This window comes from Felis catus, chromosome F2 (genome assembly GCF_018350175.1).
Source record: "Felis catus isolate Fca126 chromosome F2, F.catus_Fca126_mat1.0, whole genome shotgun sequence".
Taxonomy (NCBI): Eukaryota; Metazoa; Chordata; class Mammalia; order Carnivora; family Felidae; genus Felis; species Felis catus.
In genome coordinates this window covers 50,968,474-50,986,071 of record NC_058385.1, presented here as the reverse complement: position 1 = coordinate 50,986,071, position 17,598 = coordinate 50,968,474, and the positions used below count along the sequence as shown (strand labels likewise).

The 17,598-nt window shown below is 38.0% G+C and overlaps 1 protein-coding gene across 3 annotated transcripts in view; it reads right to left on the bottom strand.

Annotated features, from left to right (window-relative positions):
* Nucleotides 1–17,598, bottom strand: part of ZFPM2 (zinc finger protein, FOG family member 2) — a 467,130-nt gene that overhangs the window by 158,155 nt on the left and 291,377 nt on the right. For all 3 annotated transcript variants that reach the window (XM_023248130.2, XM_045049546.1, XM_045049547.1), the window contains one exon: nt 3,696–3,807. In XM_023248130.2, coding sequence (XP_023103898.2) covers nt 3,696–3,807 — 112 coding nt within the window. The remainder of the gene's footprint in view (nt 1–3,695; nt 3,808–17,598) is intronic.

Below are 17,598 nucleotides of genomic sequence, written 5' to 3'. Positions count from 1 at the left end.
TCCAGCTACGAAACTCTTTTGCTTTGAGGAGTCTTATCATACCTGCTGCCTATGAAGACAGCAAACTCACAGCCCACAAGGTCCTGATAGAAGTGCTTTCTTGGGTCATATTTTTCATGACTCAAATGATCCCTGGTACAATCCCAGCATATTAAGGTATTCACAGAACTTTGAGACATATTCTGGGTGAGTTATTCCCTCCCTCCAAAGGCAATCTGAATACTAGGAATTAGTATCAGGCCTTTGAAGTCCATCTAGGGTATCAGAACAGAATTTACAGAAGGGTTTTTGAGTGTGTTATCCAGAACACTAACTGCAATGGGTGTCCATTGGAAAGGAAAAGAAAAAAAAATCTATCTACCTATCTCATATGGTTAAATGAGTTAAATTGGTGTTTTGTTTTGTTTTGGTTCACTACAGAACTTCTCAGAGCATTCATACAAGCAGGCATTGTGAGTTTTCAAGAGGGGAGAGGGGCCACAATAGGCAATATTAGGTCATAGGACTTGTTCTTTAACGCACTTGGGGTTCTGAGTAATGCAATTGGGGAGTGTCATACTCTAACATATATCTTTGTGCTATTCAGGCATAAATACCTGACTGACTTGGAAGAATTTACTCATCATATAAAATGGCAAGGGGAAGTCAGAGTCACACAGTAGGAGTATAGGGTTTGGAACCATCAAGACCCGTTTTCAAATTTGGCTCCATTGTTAGGTCTCCATGACCAAGAACAGCCATACTATCTTTCTCAGTGGGAATACCAAACTATGCAGGGGCGTCTGGGTGGCTCAGTCGGTTGAGCATCCGACTTCGGCTCAGGTCCTGATCTCGTGGTCTATGAGTTCGAGCCCCGCGTCAGGCTCTGTGCTGACAGCTCAGAGCCCGGAGCCTGCTTTGGATTCTGTGTTTCCTTCTCTCTCTGCCTCTCCCCCACTCATGCTCTGCCTGTCTCTCTCTGTCAAAAATAAATCAACGTTTAACAATAATTAAAAAAAGAATGCCAAACTATGTAAAATAATTTTTAAAAAGCTACTTATCTTATTAAGCTGTTTGAAAGCCTAATGCCGGGAGAAATTATTCTAATGTCTGTAACTCAGACCCTAAGTTACACAAATGTACATTTGAACCCCACTCCAACCACTTACTAGCTATGCGACCATGGCAAATCACTCAACCCACCTAATTCTCCATTTCACCTTTTGTAACATGGAGTAGTATATTAATTACTTCATAGGAGGTAGTAAATGAAGATAAAATGAAATGATGCCTATACAGTAAATATTGCACTACCCGCTCTTTGTACCACAATACCAATAGTTCTTAAGTTGAACAATATCAAATTACCTTTTGTAGGTTAAGAACCATTAAATAGCAGTGATTCTTATGGTTCATCATTCGAGTATATGAAATTCCTGTGACAGTTTCTGGCAACTACACATCCTTTGTTTATCTGGTCAACCAATCAATATTTATTGAGTACTTTTTTTTTCTTTATAGCAGCATACCATACCAAGGATAGGAAGGTGACTAAGACAGTTCCTGCCCTCGGTAATTACAGAGTAGACTGGAAAGCAAGCAATAATCCCTGTTTACTTTTCTCTTTTACTAAAAGTTAATGGCTAACTTACTTTTTTTTCCCTGAATTTTTAACTTTGTTACTCTTTTCTTGAACCCATATGATAATGATCATAAAACAAGGTGATGGAGGGGCACCTGGGTGGCTCGGTTGGTTAAGCGTCCGACTTCGGCTCAGGTCATGATCTCGTGGTCCCTGAGTTTGAGCCCCGTGTCGGGCTCTGTGCTGACTGCTCAGAGCCTGGAGCCTGCTTCAGATTCTGTGTCTCCCTCTCTCTCTGACCCTCCCCCATTCATGCTTTGTCTCAAAAATAAATAAACGTTAAAATAAAAATTAAAAAAAAAAAAACCAAGGTGATGGAGAAGAATGAGAGAAGCACACATGGCTGGTATGGAAGTACCATGGAGAGGATTCAGGGGTGCCGAGTAATGGTGGCTATTAGTAGCCATGTACGAGGCCAGCAACTAGTTGGGTTCAAGATCTGCTTCATGCGTTAATTAATGAGTAACCTTCTATAAATTGCTCCAAATTACTTACTGCCAACCATAATACAAACATAAACGTGTTCGAGTTAGAGTACTCTGCTGAACACAGAACTGCAATTTTGCCATATTTCTTATATAGCAAAATAACAACCATTGCTCCCCAAAGAATGGCTGATTTAAAAATGCAGTGGATCTGGATTATGACAAGAGAACAGCTACTCCCTTGGTTCCTCCATTTTATACCACCATCGCGGGGATAAGACATTATACAACAACCATTTATTCCTAGTGATTAAGCCTGCATTCCAAGGCCTCTTTTGTATTTCTGCGCTCTGAACGTGGGCACTGGTAAGCTGGTTCACTATACCATTTCCTTCCACTTTGATAGATCATGTTGACATATCCTGGGAAAATCTCACTTCCCTTCTAGTTAAAAGCTCCCACCAGCATACCACAGGTATTTCAGGTTAGAAAATGAGTAGGTTTGGGACCAGCAATTATAGAAGGAAAAGGAATATAATCAGATCCTGGTGTGCAGATTGTTTTTTAAGCTCACAAATTCCCTCTTTCCGGTGTTTCAACTTTCAAAGGCTTATGGTAGTTTAAAGGCAATCCTCTTATAAGTGTACAAATTGTAATGATTATAGGAACAAGTTGTAATTGTTTCTAGCAAGTTTTTAAGAGTCTTTGATGTTATGATTAGTGTTTTATATGTTAATATATTGATAGGGGTGCTTATTTGCTTGTTCCCTTGTACGCTTTTATGGTTTCTAGGTTCACTGTGCAAATAAATCTTTGATCTCAGTAGGTCTATTTGGTTAAAAAAGAAAGCTAAAAGAAATTAAACATGCGAAGCCCAAGGTTTTGCAATATTTACGAAGAAGCACGATTAGGGATTTCTCTGTAAGAGTACAGAGCTGGGGCCCACGACCTGAAGGTGGAGAAAAGTGCCCCAAATGACACCACACACGAACAGGGGACTGCGCTGGGGAGTGAGTGCCATCCCGGAACTTGGGCTCCTTTGTAGCCAGGGTGTATCTATATGACGGCAGTCTGGGCTGATGCCACACTGAGCAAATCAAAGGCAAAGCACTGCAAGCCATCGGCTTCCTCTTTCCCATTTGCCTCCTGCCCTTCAGAAATCACCATGGGGAAGAATTCTCCGTCTTTGCAATGGTTTCATTTTCAGCTATCCCCATCATGAGTGATTTCAAGACAGTGTCTGGAATGCAATGCCTCCTGGAGCATGCACCTTGACACGAATTGCTAAGTTTCAAAGGAATTTGCTTTCTGTAGATAATGTCTAAGAGACAGGGACCTGGGATTTCATCAAACTGGCTATCAATAAAGCTAACAGCAAGGAAGGCTCCAGTCACACCACTCAAATGCAGGGTTAGGTAAATGTGTGCAGTGCTAAGTAATTAATGGTATAACACTTTCTGTCATGTTTTGTATAGAAAAAGCCCAGTAGGCTTTGCTGACAACACAGGTTAGAGAGATTCAGGAGGGAAAAAGGAAGAGAGGGGATCAAATGTCACTTTGCATTCTCATTCCCCGCTCACTGGGTGCTGTCGTGCAACGCTCAGGTTCCAAAACTCGCAAAGAGAGAGGGAAATGATTCCTGCATTTACCTTTGCTGTACACAATGCAGTTGTTTTTGTTGTCTTCTACTCCTTGCCAAGTCACATCCAGTAGCCACTTGGGACCAGCAGTCAGCACCATTGGGACCTGAGCCTTTGTCTTCTGTAGAAAGAATGATAACAAACAGATGCCATTTGCTTTCGTTGATTAAAAACTTGAATAATAACTGTACTAATCATTTTATTTTTACAAACAACTAAATCTCCCAAACCATAATCCACGTCCGTATTCCCCTGTCTCATAATATCTTTTTAAGATGACAGAAGCTGTAAGGCTTTACTGCTTTCACTAATCTGAATGGTAGAATTATTATCAAGGATTTTTTTTTCCCTAAATGATACTGGATCAGATCTCCAAGATTAGACAGATCTCTTGCGGCTCTGAATTATAAAGAGAATGCAGATGACTTTCATTGCAAAGAGCAGAGTGTTTAGAAGTGAACTTTAGACACATTGTACTTTACTATCAACAGGATCTCACTATTTCCTGAAACAGACAGGAAAGAATTTAAAGAATCAGGATCCATTTCAAAGCTCTACCCTGAGCAACATTTTTATTAGAGTCGGAATTTATTTCAAATGAATAATGAAATCTACCTAACCCCCTTTGCTAAGTGTGGATATGTAGTCTGACTGTAACTGAAATAATAATAATGCTAATGATTCACCATACATTGTCTCCAGAAAGAGTATAAAAGAGGAATCGTGAATAAATTCAGATGCAGAGCAACTAAAGCATGACATACCTCGCTCTGGGAAGCACAGAGGCAGGGAGATACTCGCCCTAGTTTGAACAAAATGTTTCCGGTTGTACATTTTCAACATAAGGCTCAAAAGGTTTATCAATTTAGGCTGTTTGGAACGCGAATTATTTGCCTTTAATTACATTAAACATGGCAGGAAATAAACTGAGGAGGAAACAAGTGAGCCTTAGCAAGACTGTTGTTTCCCGATGAGTCACAGTGAACTAGCAGTCAGACTTTTATCATCCACCAGACCATGTCTGTATATCAAATATCACAAAACCCAGACTACAATGCAAGGGTCTCAAGGTAATGTTTGAACTGAACCTTCACCTAGATATGATCCTGCCACAGAGATCGTGGCTCATTCTGGGACTTTGCTGCAAATTTCCCAAACTGGCATTAATAAGTATTCACTTGTGGAGTTCCGTGTAATCTGGTCATTTCAAATCCCTCAGGAATCTGGAAAACCCATTTCCCCCACTAAATAACAACAATGATTGCACCTGAGACACAGATCTGTTGTTAGCTGCAAACCCATATTGACGACTAGGCGTAAGATGAATGTTAACCCATTCTTTAAAGTATCAATTATATTATAGGAGGTAAAACTACTGTAAAATACACTGTTTAATGAAAGAAAACCAACCATCATGGGTAAATTTTTTTTAAAAGTCTGAAAAAAATACTTCAAATATTAAGAGATGGTAAGCCAGATCAATTGTAAGAAATGCTAGCATACTGGTTTTTCGTGTTCGTTCTTTGATTCAATTTTAAATTGTTCGCTTTTCAACCACATATCTTTTTTTTTTCAACGTTTTTTTTTTTTTATTTTTTGGGACAGAGAGAGACAGAGCATGAACGGGGGAGGGGCAGAGAGAGAGGGAAACACAGAATCGGAAACAGGCTCCAGGCTCTGAGCCATCAGCCCAGAGCCCGACGCAGGGCTCGAACTCACGGACCGCGAGATCATGACCTGGCTGAAGTCGGACGCTTAACCGACTGCGCCACCCAGGCGCCCCTCAACCACACATCTTAATTGTTCACTTTTCAACTATACATCTTAATATTTGGTAAGTACAACCATTAAAAACGTTTATCTGGTGCTCTACACATTCCGAGAAACTTCTCTAGTAACAAACTATAGAAATTATCCCTGAAAATATAGTCTGTAGGAAAGAAGAATACAGGAAAGAAGAATACAGTCTAAAGGCCTGTAGAAAAGAATTAATTTTATACTATTTCTTTTTAACAATACAGGCAAAGATGTTAGCAAGTTCTCTTTACGGTTATCAGTCTGAGTGACCATTTTTATTTACTTCCATTTGAAAACACAATTGAGGGCAAGTAAGCTTCTTCAATCTGAAATGATAATGACCCATATCCAATTAATATTAGGTCTTAATTATGCATATGTCAGCTCCCTTTACTACCAGAGAAACAGGTAAACCCACAGATCAGGCTCAGCAGGTCTCCAGGCAAAAAGCAGAACGAGTCACAAGAGAGAGCCCACCATTTCGGTAGACCGTTATTATGTAGGAGATTTCACGATCTTATTTGTAACACATGTTCTTTTCTGGTTTTAAATAACAGATTTCAACAACAGGCACCTCCCCCATCTCTACTGTATTCTTATTTTATGGGAAAGACATACTTTTTATTTAGTCTTTACACTCCACAGTTCTTAAAGCCACATGGATTTCTACACAGTAAATCAGCTTTCACAATTTTCCACAGATAATATGAAAGCTAGATATTGATCATTTAAATTCTCTAGGAAATATTTTAGTGTAAAGTAAATCAGTTGATTTGCTGATACTATAATCTTCCATTCATCTTATGAATATACAAACCACCTCTATCCTGGTCCTGTGTTTTTTGGTGCTAGCAATATTAAGGCATCTTTCTTTTTGGTGAAAGATACAGATACCTAAGAAAAAAGTTGAATATAATGCAAACAGTCGCATGATAAGAGTGAAAAGTCATGTGTAAATTGTTTTGGGATTAATGCAGGGCAAGAAAGAAAGTTCTGTCTTGTGGATTCTGGGAAGATATCATAGCGGAGGTGACATTTAGACAGGCTCTTAAGGGATAAATGGGGAAAATTTGCAATTGGTGGTATGCCATGGACAAAGTCTGAGCAGTATATGAGTCGTGAGTACAGGCAATGGTGAGCGGTTCTGGAATACTTTGCTTTTGAGTTCTTACAAAGTCTTTACAGCCATTCTTGATTTGTAGAAAGTACTAGATAAGTATTAGCTATCATCATCGTCACCATCATCATCAATATTTTCATTACTGACAGGTGGGAGAGGAATAACAGCAATGTGTCTGGAAAGGCAGGTTAGAAGCTATTTTGAAAGATGTTTTTTTATATCAGGCAAAACCTTTTATGCTTAAATTTCTAAGCAAAGGAAGCCAGTAAAGATTATTTAACCAGGAAGAATAAGGGTACTATTACTTACACTACTTGTGCAGGTTTTCTGTTAGACACTTACTTTATTTAGTCTTCATATCCATTCTCAGAGAAAAAAGAAAAACTTGCAACTCAAAGATTAATGACTTCTTTTAGGTCAAATGGCTGGTAAAAGGAAAACATCGTATCTATTTCTAGCTGTTTCCAGCTAGACTCCTGGGGTGACCAACCATTTGGGTTTTTCTGAGACTGAAGCGTTCCCCAGGATGCTGGATTTTCAGCCTTTAAACGAGAAACTCCTTGGCAAACTGGGATGATTTATCCCCCCCCCCCCACTACTACTGTTACAACAATATTAGTCATTTACATCTATTGAACACTAAATGTTGGACACTGTACTTCCGTTCAATTATCTTTTTTGATTTTTAAACTCGAGGGCTTAGGTATTAACTTTTTCCATTTAGTATATAAGCAAATTAAGACTCAAAGGAATTAATTTCATGGTGCAAATAAAACTAGTTAATTAATATCTTTCCTTAATAGTACATTAGGCATCATACCTTTTAAAACTTTGGAAACCTGGGCATAGATAGAATCGGACTTATTAAGAAACTGAATTGAAGGAAAAACAATTTCTTTTACTCTAAATCAATAAAGCAAAAGCAAAAATGTAGCTAAAACTTGCTGAAAGCTCTACCAAAGCTGTGAAGTAAATAATAAGTAGATAAAAAATCTCAAGGGACCAGTTATTACAGTTTTGAGGAGGTAAGTCAATTTCTTTCTGAAGAAGTCAACTTTCGTAGAGATTGACTGACTTCAAAGAAGATTACCAAGTGTGAGAAGGAAGGAGTTAGCCAGGATTATATGAAATCTACACTCCAGAAAAACCCATGAATAGAAAATAACAATAATATCCACACTGATCATTAGGTTCACTTTCCCAGGTCTCTATCATAAGGACTCATACAAGTCTAGAATGTTAAGAAATGGAAGCAACTTCAAAGTTCAGTGAGTTTCACTCCCTAATTTCACAAATGAAGAACGTAAGACCAAGATGTTTATTAGTATCCTACAGAGCATACAGTCGGCACAATATGTTGGGAAAGAGAGTGGATATAAACGTAGTCCCATGCCCTAATTCTCTGGAACCTGTCAATATGGTACCTTACTTGGGCAAAGGGTTTTAAAGAAGTGATTAAGATGTAGGACTGTGAAATGGTGGAAATATCCTAGATTATCTGGACAGGCCCAGTCTGAACACCTGAGTTCCTGAAGACAGGAGAGGCAACACAGTAGATCAAAGGAACTCCATATGAAAAGGATTCCACCTGCCTTTGCTGCCTTTGAGGATGGCATACTGAGTTTATAAACTAAGGAGCACAGTGGTGTCCAGAAACTGGAATGACTCTGTTTCAGGAAGCAGGAAACAGGGACCTCAGTTTTGCAACCTCAAGGAAATGAATTCCGCCACCAGCTTGAATAGTGGGAAAGGTATTCTTCACTAGAACCTCCAGAATGGAATGCATTCCACCTTGATTTCAGTCTAATGGGATCCATACTGGACCTCTCACCTACAGAACTGATAATAAATTTGTGTTGTTTTAAGCCACTAAATTTGTGGTAATTTGTTTCAGCAGCAATAGAAAACTAACACAAAAGGGATTCATATTTACTGACTTACAGTTTAAAAAAACACTTAAAGCTCCTTATCAAATGTACTCAAAAGGTGTAAAACAGCTTCTTAGAATAACATTAAACCTACGTTGTCATTCCACAATTATTAGATATACTAAATGTTCTTGTCTTAAAGTACAAGAAAATACATAGTGGTGACTGTAATAATTTCCACTTCTACAATTAAGTATTTAAAACATTTCATGATTTACTGTTGACCTTATAGTTGAGGCAGAACAGAAAGGATGTTACTTTTCTTGGAGTCGGATGACCTAGGTTTGAATCCTACTATGTGCTATGGGCAGGCTCCATGACTGGGAAATCACTTAAACCTGAATGTCGTGAATTGCAGATTACACATGTGTAAAATGGGGACAATGGTTTCTTTCTCAGAGACAGTTGTCTAAATCAACCAGCACAGTGTTTAGTACACTGTAGATGCATGTAACACTTCCGCTAAATAGCTACATGAAGAAATAAACTAAAAATGTACAAAAAGCATTTACTGAATCTTTGTTTTTCTCAGGTGCTGGTAATGCCTACAGTTATTAGCATAAAAATCAAGAGAGAAACTCTTTAAACACAGCGGTAGTCATTAGTGCTATTGATAAATTGTTTCCAACTCTCCACTTTCCAGATCTCTTTTAAAGTCAGGCATGGCCATGTGACTTCATGTGACCAATAAAATTGAACAAGAGATGACTCATGTCACTTCCACACAGAAGCTATAAGGGCCAATGGACTCATCGCCATGCCTTGCTTTGCGGCAGTGATCGTGGGAGCGCGCAAGGAGGAAGCCTTGGCAATCACAACGGCCATGTAGTGTGATAAGGAAAGGAACTTTTTTTTTTATGTAAAAAGCCATTGTGATATTAGAGTTGCTTGCAACCTCAGCAAAACCTAGCTTATCCTCACTTATGCAAAGCTTTTTTTCATTTTTTCCCCCGTATTCAATAACCCATGGGTTTTTACAGGTTAAAGTTTGCGTTTTATATCTAGGCAGTCTCTTTCAGTAATAAATCAATTCAAGGTACATAACAGGAGCCCCGAGTTTCATTTAAACTGGCACGTTTTAAAAAGAAAAGGAAATAGTGTGCACTTTTGAGGCTCCACATTGCAAGTTAGAAAAATGTGCACTCCTGGACACTGTTTGAACCCAGAGTTTCATGCTTCGACAGCCTACAACGAGACAAACTTGACAAGGACAAAATGGGTCAAAAGTGTCATTTCTTAGGAATAATTAGAATCATCTAATGTGGATAAAAGAGGTCAAACTAGCATCCACTTCTCACTAACCTTTGGAGTTACTGGACCGACAAAGGAGGTAGCCTTCAATAAATGTTTATACTCAAGCCAAAAGGTTAATGGAGATAAAAGTAGACAGCCCAAAGGTAAAGAACAGAGGATAATTCTAACCCAAGAAACTGGTGACATAATGCTGTCTTAGGGACTCCAAATTTTGCTGGAAATATTTGTTGAAGATTTCCAAAATGAGGCTTAGGAAGAGCTAGAAGTCTTAGGAAAATCTGACCTATGAGAAGAGCCTGACTTTACAGCCTTTTAAAAGAGCTACAAGTGTCACCTGATGGAAAAATTGGCCTCCAGTGACTTCAGTTTGGGAAATATAACAAAATCTCATTAGGGAATCTCAAGCCAATGCCATGAGATGGAGTTCGATGTGGATAAAAATGCTCTCGGCGTGTTGATTCCTTAACTGGGCAATAGGTGAAAAGGGCTGAAGCTTAGTTGACAAAATTAATAGCTGTTTCTATTCTCTCCAGCTATAAAAACATATTTGAGAGTAGGCATAGAAAATTTTCCAAATCACTGTAGACATTAGATTTAGAACCAGAAAAAAAGCCAATCTCCCCCAACTGAATTATTGCCTACATCTAAATGAAAAAGAAAAATGGTACTGTATGTGATTTGACCTTGTACTTACTACACAGTAAAAGTTTCAGTTAATATATCCAAGCGGTTCTGCACACTGGAATTACATTTAAACACAATCTGAAAGTCACAAAAACATTGTATCACTCTCCCTTTAACTGTATGATGTCTCTAGTGACAGTGAGCTTGAATTTAAAAATTCCCTTCACAAACAGTCTATCCTGTGGGAGCATAAAAACTTAAAATCTTGGAGTACCCAGAGTGGGGAGAAATGTCAAGTAATAACGCAAGGCCCTATACAATTATGTTTTCAGTAGTTCTGTGCGTGACATACAGTCTCAACATCACTGATTTGACTGGAACTATAAAACTTGTAGTATGGGGGTGCCTGGATGGCTCCATTGGTGGAGCATGCAATTCTTGATCACAGGACTGTGAGTTTGAGCCCCACGTTGGGTGGAGATTTACTTAAAAAAATTAAAATATTTAAAAACTAGACTTTTAGAATGAAGACTTCCAGGGGCGCCTGGGTGGCTCAGTAGGTTGAGCATCCGACTTTGGCTCGGGTCATGATCTCGCGGTTTGTGAGTTGGAGCCCCGCGTTGGGCTCTGTGCTGACAGCTCGGAGCCTGGGGCCTGCTTCAGGTTCTGTGTCCCCTGTCTCTCGGCCCCACCCCTGCTTGTGCTCTGTCTCTAGAGAGACATTGTTTCAAAATGAGAGACATTCTTTCAAAAATGAATAAACATAAAAAAAAAATTTTAGAATGAAGATTTCCACCTACCAAACCTGTGGCTTTTAGTAAAATCCTTTAAAAAGTTATACAGGGTTTGAGCTTGATCCTGCTGAGGCCAATACTTTTTTTTTTTCTTTAAAAAACAGAGTATCACTTTAGGCTACATAAACGGAATAACTCTATTCCATGTGGTCTTGTAGGGTCAACATTATCTGTGCAATGATATAAAAACAGGTTCTCAGCAATAACACCTAAATATTCTCCATGATTAACTAATGCCAGATATCATTCAGACATGACTAGGCTTTTCATGTGTTTCCATGCAAATCATGTGCTTCCGTTTAAAAAATAATAAAATGGCCACTGAACTACACTGGGATATCCCTTGACTAAGAATTGCCACCTTCCTTTTGTTTATTGTGTCTAAAAATGAGAGAGAGAGAAAGAGAGACACAAACAGATTTAAGGAAGTAACCAGGGCCACCTGGCTGGTTCAGAAAAGCATGCAACTCTTGATCTTGGGGTCATAAGCTCGAGCCCCACATTGGATACAGAGATTAGTTAAGTGAATAAATACATAAATAAAAACTTGAAACAAATGAAGAAGTAACTTTAGGAGCTTTCAAACTCATACCAAGTATTTTAGCTACAGTAAATGTTTAGGAAACAACAAAACTCAACTTAGTAAAAGATAATCAAATTTCCCTTGCTTGAAAAAGATGGATGTGCTAGACACATTTTCAAACTCAAGTTCAAATAAATTAAGAATAGTCTTAAATTAGGAAATACATAAAAAGTCTAAACTGGAAAGGCATCCATGATGTGCCCTACCAAGGACCACTACTCTATACCATTAGGCACAGAATAGATTTAAAATGGAAATATTAGGAAGGTGTCATTAGAAGAGCATTTCTCTTGAGCACAGTTCCACAAAATATCCTTTAAGGACAGCATGAGAGTGAAATTCCAGAGAAGTCTGCTAACAAACGTCTTTAAGATCACTGTGGTATGTGGGATCTCAAACATGATAAGAGACTTTTCAAAAACAAAATGAGTGTGAAATAAAATGATAGAATTCTTGGCTACTATATCCATCCATACTCCTTATGTCAAAGACAGTTTTATCTCTAAGAACCAAAAATTTAAATAATCATTATCTCTGAGGTATATTTGCTTTTAGTTCTCAAAATTGTGGAAACCCATTATGACAACATGAGTCACTGCTTAAAGATAGAAATTCCAGTATGAGAAATAATGATCTTTTAAGAAAGTGAACACAGTTCCATATATCCAGGTCATTAAAATAATCTCTTTACTTCCAGAAAAAAAGATTATTTCATGATAGTTAGAAAAATAATTGAAAATTACTGTTTAAGAATACACACATGCAAGATACAGATTTTTCATTTTTCAAATGGGAAGAATCTCTAAATGAATAACAAACAACTAAATTATCCAGATATTTATTATACTTTCATTTTCAAAAAAAAAGAATAGATTCATTTCTCTTTCCCTTTTGCCAATTCACTCCCACAGTCTCATCTGTTCTCCACATATATTTGGCTCCGAAGAGGAACTACTCCCTCCAAGCTGGCAACCATTAACTTCAACCTTTTATTTTATACAGTTCTGAAAGTCACAGAGTGTTTAAGGAGTGTTGTTTTGCTCCTGGCAGAATTTCTGGGCTTGCACCTAGTGCAATGTGCAAAAGAGTGTCAGCACCGAAGCCTTGGGAAGGAAAAAGTAAACTGCTCTCGAGTATCCCCCCTGACGTAAACCTGTGGGGGGGAGCAGGGACCGGAAAGCCGTGATCCCAGCTGTGTGACCCGGGATCAATCATTTAACCTCTCATATGTCGCATCTTTCTGCTTTGTAAGATGATCTCATATGTCCTTCCAGCTTGACAGTCACATCGTAAGACTTTCTTTCTACTATAGAATTTTTGTCAAGTCTAAACTCAAATCTTGAGTGTGAAGATATTTATGAAAATTTAATACACTGGGCTTATACTGACTTAAGGAAACACTACTATTTTTTAATTGCTGATGCAGTAAATAAAGCCACCTACTGTACTTTACCTTGGAATATTAATACCAAGGAAAACGGTGAGGTCAGTGGTGTGGTCAAAATAAAATGTTAGTATGAAGAATTATATGGAGTGTGCTGCAGATGCACACACACACACACACACACACACACACACACATTCAACTATCGATGACCTATTTACACATAAAAAAATAGTGGTCAATTCTATTCAGCAGTCTCTTTTTGCGATTTACCCCAAAGGCATTCTGTGGAAGAAAGAAAAAGCTATATCCTGCACAAAGTCATCCTCAGATACTGAGATATGTCTGTCCCTCATGAATTAATCCACTGCACTATGTAATGAATCTTTCGGACACCTTTTAGACTGTCTCCTTATTACCATTTTAGCCAATCTTAATATCAGCTTTTCCCCTCCACAGAAAAAGGGCAATCCTGGTATTAACAATAGAGTAAATTTTAAAACCAAATGCAGAGGGTTTTTTCCTTATATATACATGCTTTGTTTTCATGATTTGTACCTGCATCTTCCTCTATAACCAGAAAGTAGTAAGAACTCACCTATATCTTGAACTTAAAATATACCTGCGATTTGAAACTGATGTTAAGAGTCTAACACCAACTGGAAGAATAGGAACGAGAAAGGTGTCTCCAAAGAGAAAAAAGCCAAATGATGGCATTGTTAAGCCATATAGTACATGCTGGGATGTATAGGTGCTGGGATGTATATAGCACTTTTGGGGAAAGCAGATTTTTATGAGACAAATTATTTAAAGTTGGGTGCAAAAGCTTAAGAGCTTGGCAGTATGGTTGGCGGAAGTGTGAAAGTGCTATAGAGGAGTGGAACAAAGCTTATCTAATCTGTGAGACATTTTAATAACAAGAATATTGCAAACACTTAAATTAAGTATGTAAAGTAAGACTCTGACCATGAGAGTAGTTTTCAATATTTTTCTCCAAATCAACAGATGCAGAAGGACTATACTAATTCTGTACTTCCAGAGAATAAAAGCCAAGTGCCCAACTCAATGAGAGTAGCCTTCCCTTCCAGAAGAACGCTGCTTTGTTTCCCATGGAGAAAAATAAGGAGAAGAAGATGCCAACCAATGAAACTGATTCACCTCTACAAGCTCCCAATCCAGGGGATCTTTGTGCAACATACCTGTGGATCTGGGGCAACGAAAGGAACGTGCTATGAAAGCAGAACCAAATGAAATAAGCCTTTATAAATACTGCCCCTGGACAATTTTCTCAAACCATATTCTTTACAAAGGCGTAGACATATGAATAAAAGCATCAACATGTGTGTTAGAAAGAAACTTAGTGTTAACATGACAAACTAACACATCTGTAAAAACTTAATGGTTGAGTGCAAATACCAGGGGTTAAATTCTGTATTTAGTTGCAAGTACATGATATTAAAGGTTGGACCAAATTGGCTTACATTGTCCAGATGTGGGTTTTGCCACATAAAAGATGTAATGTTACAAATAAAATTATTCTAATTCGTAGTGAACGATAACCATTATTTTTGTTTGTTTGTTTCAGGTTTTATTTAAATTCTAGTTAGTTAACATATAGTGTAATATTGGTTTCAGGAGTAGACTTCAGTGATTCATCACTCACACACAACACCCAGTACTCAATACAACAAGTGCCCTCCTTAACACCCATCACCCATTTAGCCTATCCCTCATCCACCTCTCCTTCAGCAACCGTCAGTTTCTCCTCTACAGTTAGGAGTCTCTGATAGTTTGCCTCCCTCTCTCCCTTTTTTTCTGCCTTCTCCTGTGTTCATCTGTTTTGTTTCTTAAATTCCACATGAGTGAAATCATATGGTATTTGTCTTTCTCTGACCGACTTATTTCACTTAGCACAATACACTCCAGTGTATCCACTTTGTTGCGAATGGCAAGAAGTCATTCTTTTTGATGGCTGAGTAATATTCCACACATATATACATATATGTATATGTACGTATACATATACATATATACATATACGTATACATATACATATACATACACATATACATATACATATGTGAGTGTGATGTGTATCATAACCCACATCTTCTTTATCCTTTCATAAGTTGATGGACATTTGGGCTCTTTCCACAGTTTGGCTATTTTTGGATTTCTTTATGCCATTTCTATTTTAAAAGACTTATTTAGGTTATTCTGCTCTTAAAATAATCACTTTATACTTTACTAGAAATTGGGTATATTCATTATTCATTCAATAAATATTTATTAAATATCTACTATAGATAAAAACTCTTAGGAACAGAATGATGAAAGCCACACTTCCTCTAGATGCTCACAGTATATTGATAATAAAAATACCTAAGTGACATACAGATAGGTTATTTAAATCAATATTTATAATCCATCTCATGATATTTCAAGTATATGACTAATACATTTGGAAATATCAATGTATATTTGATGGTCCATGACCAAATGACAGATGAGAAGTGTCTAATCCACTCATTTTAAAGAATCTTCATGAGAATTTAAGATTACACCTTATTTTACTTTTTATTTTAGAGGGAGACAGCATGAGTGTGGGGGCGGGGGAGCAGCAGGAGAGAGAGAATCTTAAGCAGGCTCCATGCTCAGTGTGGTGCCTAACACAGGGTTTGATCCTGAGACCCTGGGATCATGACCTGAGCCAAAATCAAGACTCGGACGCTCAACTGAGCCACCCAGGAGCTCCCCGGATCACACTTTAATTTTAAAATTTTTTTAACGTTTATTTATTTTTGAGACAGAGAGAGACAGCATGAACGGGGGAGGGTCAGACAGAGAGGGAGACACAGAATCCGAAACAGGCTCCAGGCTCCGAGCTGTGAGCCCAGAGCCCGACATGGGGCTCGAACTCACGGACCGCGAGATCATGACCTGAGCCGAAGTCGGACGCTCGACCGACTGAGCCACCCAGGCGCCCTTACACTTTAATTTTAAAGTTAAAAATACTGAGGCTTTCTCCAGTATATGCTGAAAATCTATAAAATATAGCTTATATTTTAATAATTCTATCTAAAACCCAATTATAAAATCTTTTATTACATTTATCGCTTGATTTAAGCCATGCACTTCTACTTCTACCAACAGTTTACTATATACTCATTTAATTATTATTACTATGAAATAAAGTATATCAAAAATATATTTAAAATATTTCAAAAACTGAAATATTTTGCAAAATGTAGTCAAGATAAATTATGTATATACTATTTTAAGCATATACTAATTACCACACTTACTATGCTTTATTAATAGTCAAATTTTAAAAGTTGCCCTTGGGTGCCAAGCTGAGTTTGCACCACATCTCCATCCAGTAGCTGTATGACCTAGGGCAAGTTACTTAACTACTGTTTCTTCATCTCTAAAATAAGTATAAGACAAGCAAGTATTTATGGCATAGGATTATTCTGAGGATTCAATGAGTTAATGTATATAATGAGCTTAAAGCGATACCAGGTATGTTATTGTAAGTGAGTGTGTGGCTTATGTTTCCAACACTCTTAAAGAAATTTGTTTCGGGGCGCCTGGGTGGCGCAGTCGGTTGAGCGTCTGACTTCAGCCAGGTCATGATCTCGCGGTCCGGGAGTTCGAGCCCCGCGTCAGGCTCTGGGCTGATGGCTCAGAGCCTGGAGCCTGTTTCCGATTCTGTGTCTCCCTCTCTCTCTGCCCCTCCCCCGTTCATGCTCTGTCTCTCTCTGTCCCAAAAAATAAATAAACGTTGAAAAAAAAATTTAAAAAAAAAAAAAAAAAAAAAGAAATTTGTTTCCAGGGTGCCTGGCTGGCTTAGTCGGTAGAGCGTGCAACTCCTGATCTTGGGGTTGTAAGTTCAAGCCCCATGTTGGGTGTAGAGATTACTTAAAAATAAAACCTTTATAAAATTACTACTAATAAAAAAAATGTTTCCATGAAAATGCAAAATTCTCAGTAAAACAAGAATTTTGGCTGGGTGGAAAAGTGATGCATTTCTCTAATATATGATTTATATCATTTCATTAAGCATTAACTATGCTAAAATTCTAGATGCTGAATTACTTTTTAATTTTTTTTTTTACATTTATTCATTTTTGAGAGACAGAGGGAGACAGTGCACAAGCGGGGGAGGGGCAGAGAGAGAAGGAGACACAGAATCCGAAGCAGGCTCCAGGCTCCAAGCTGTCAGCACAGATCCTGACGTGGGGCTCGAACCCACGAACCGTGAGATCATGACCTGAGCCGAAGTCAGACGCCCAACCGACTGAGCCACCCAGGCACCCTTAGATGCTGAATTACTTTTTGAATTAATTTTCACAATTCCATTGTTATGTCCATTTTATATAGGTAAAAACCGAGACTCTAAAATATACAACAACTTGTTCAAATTCA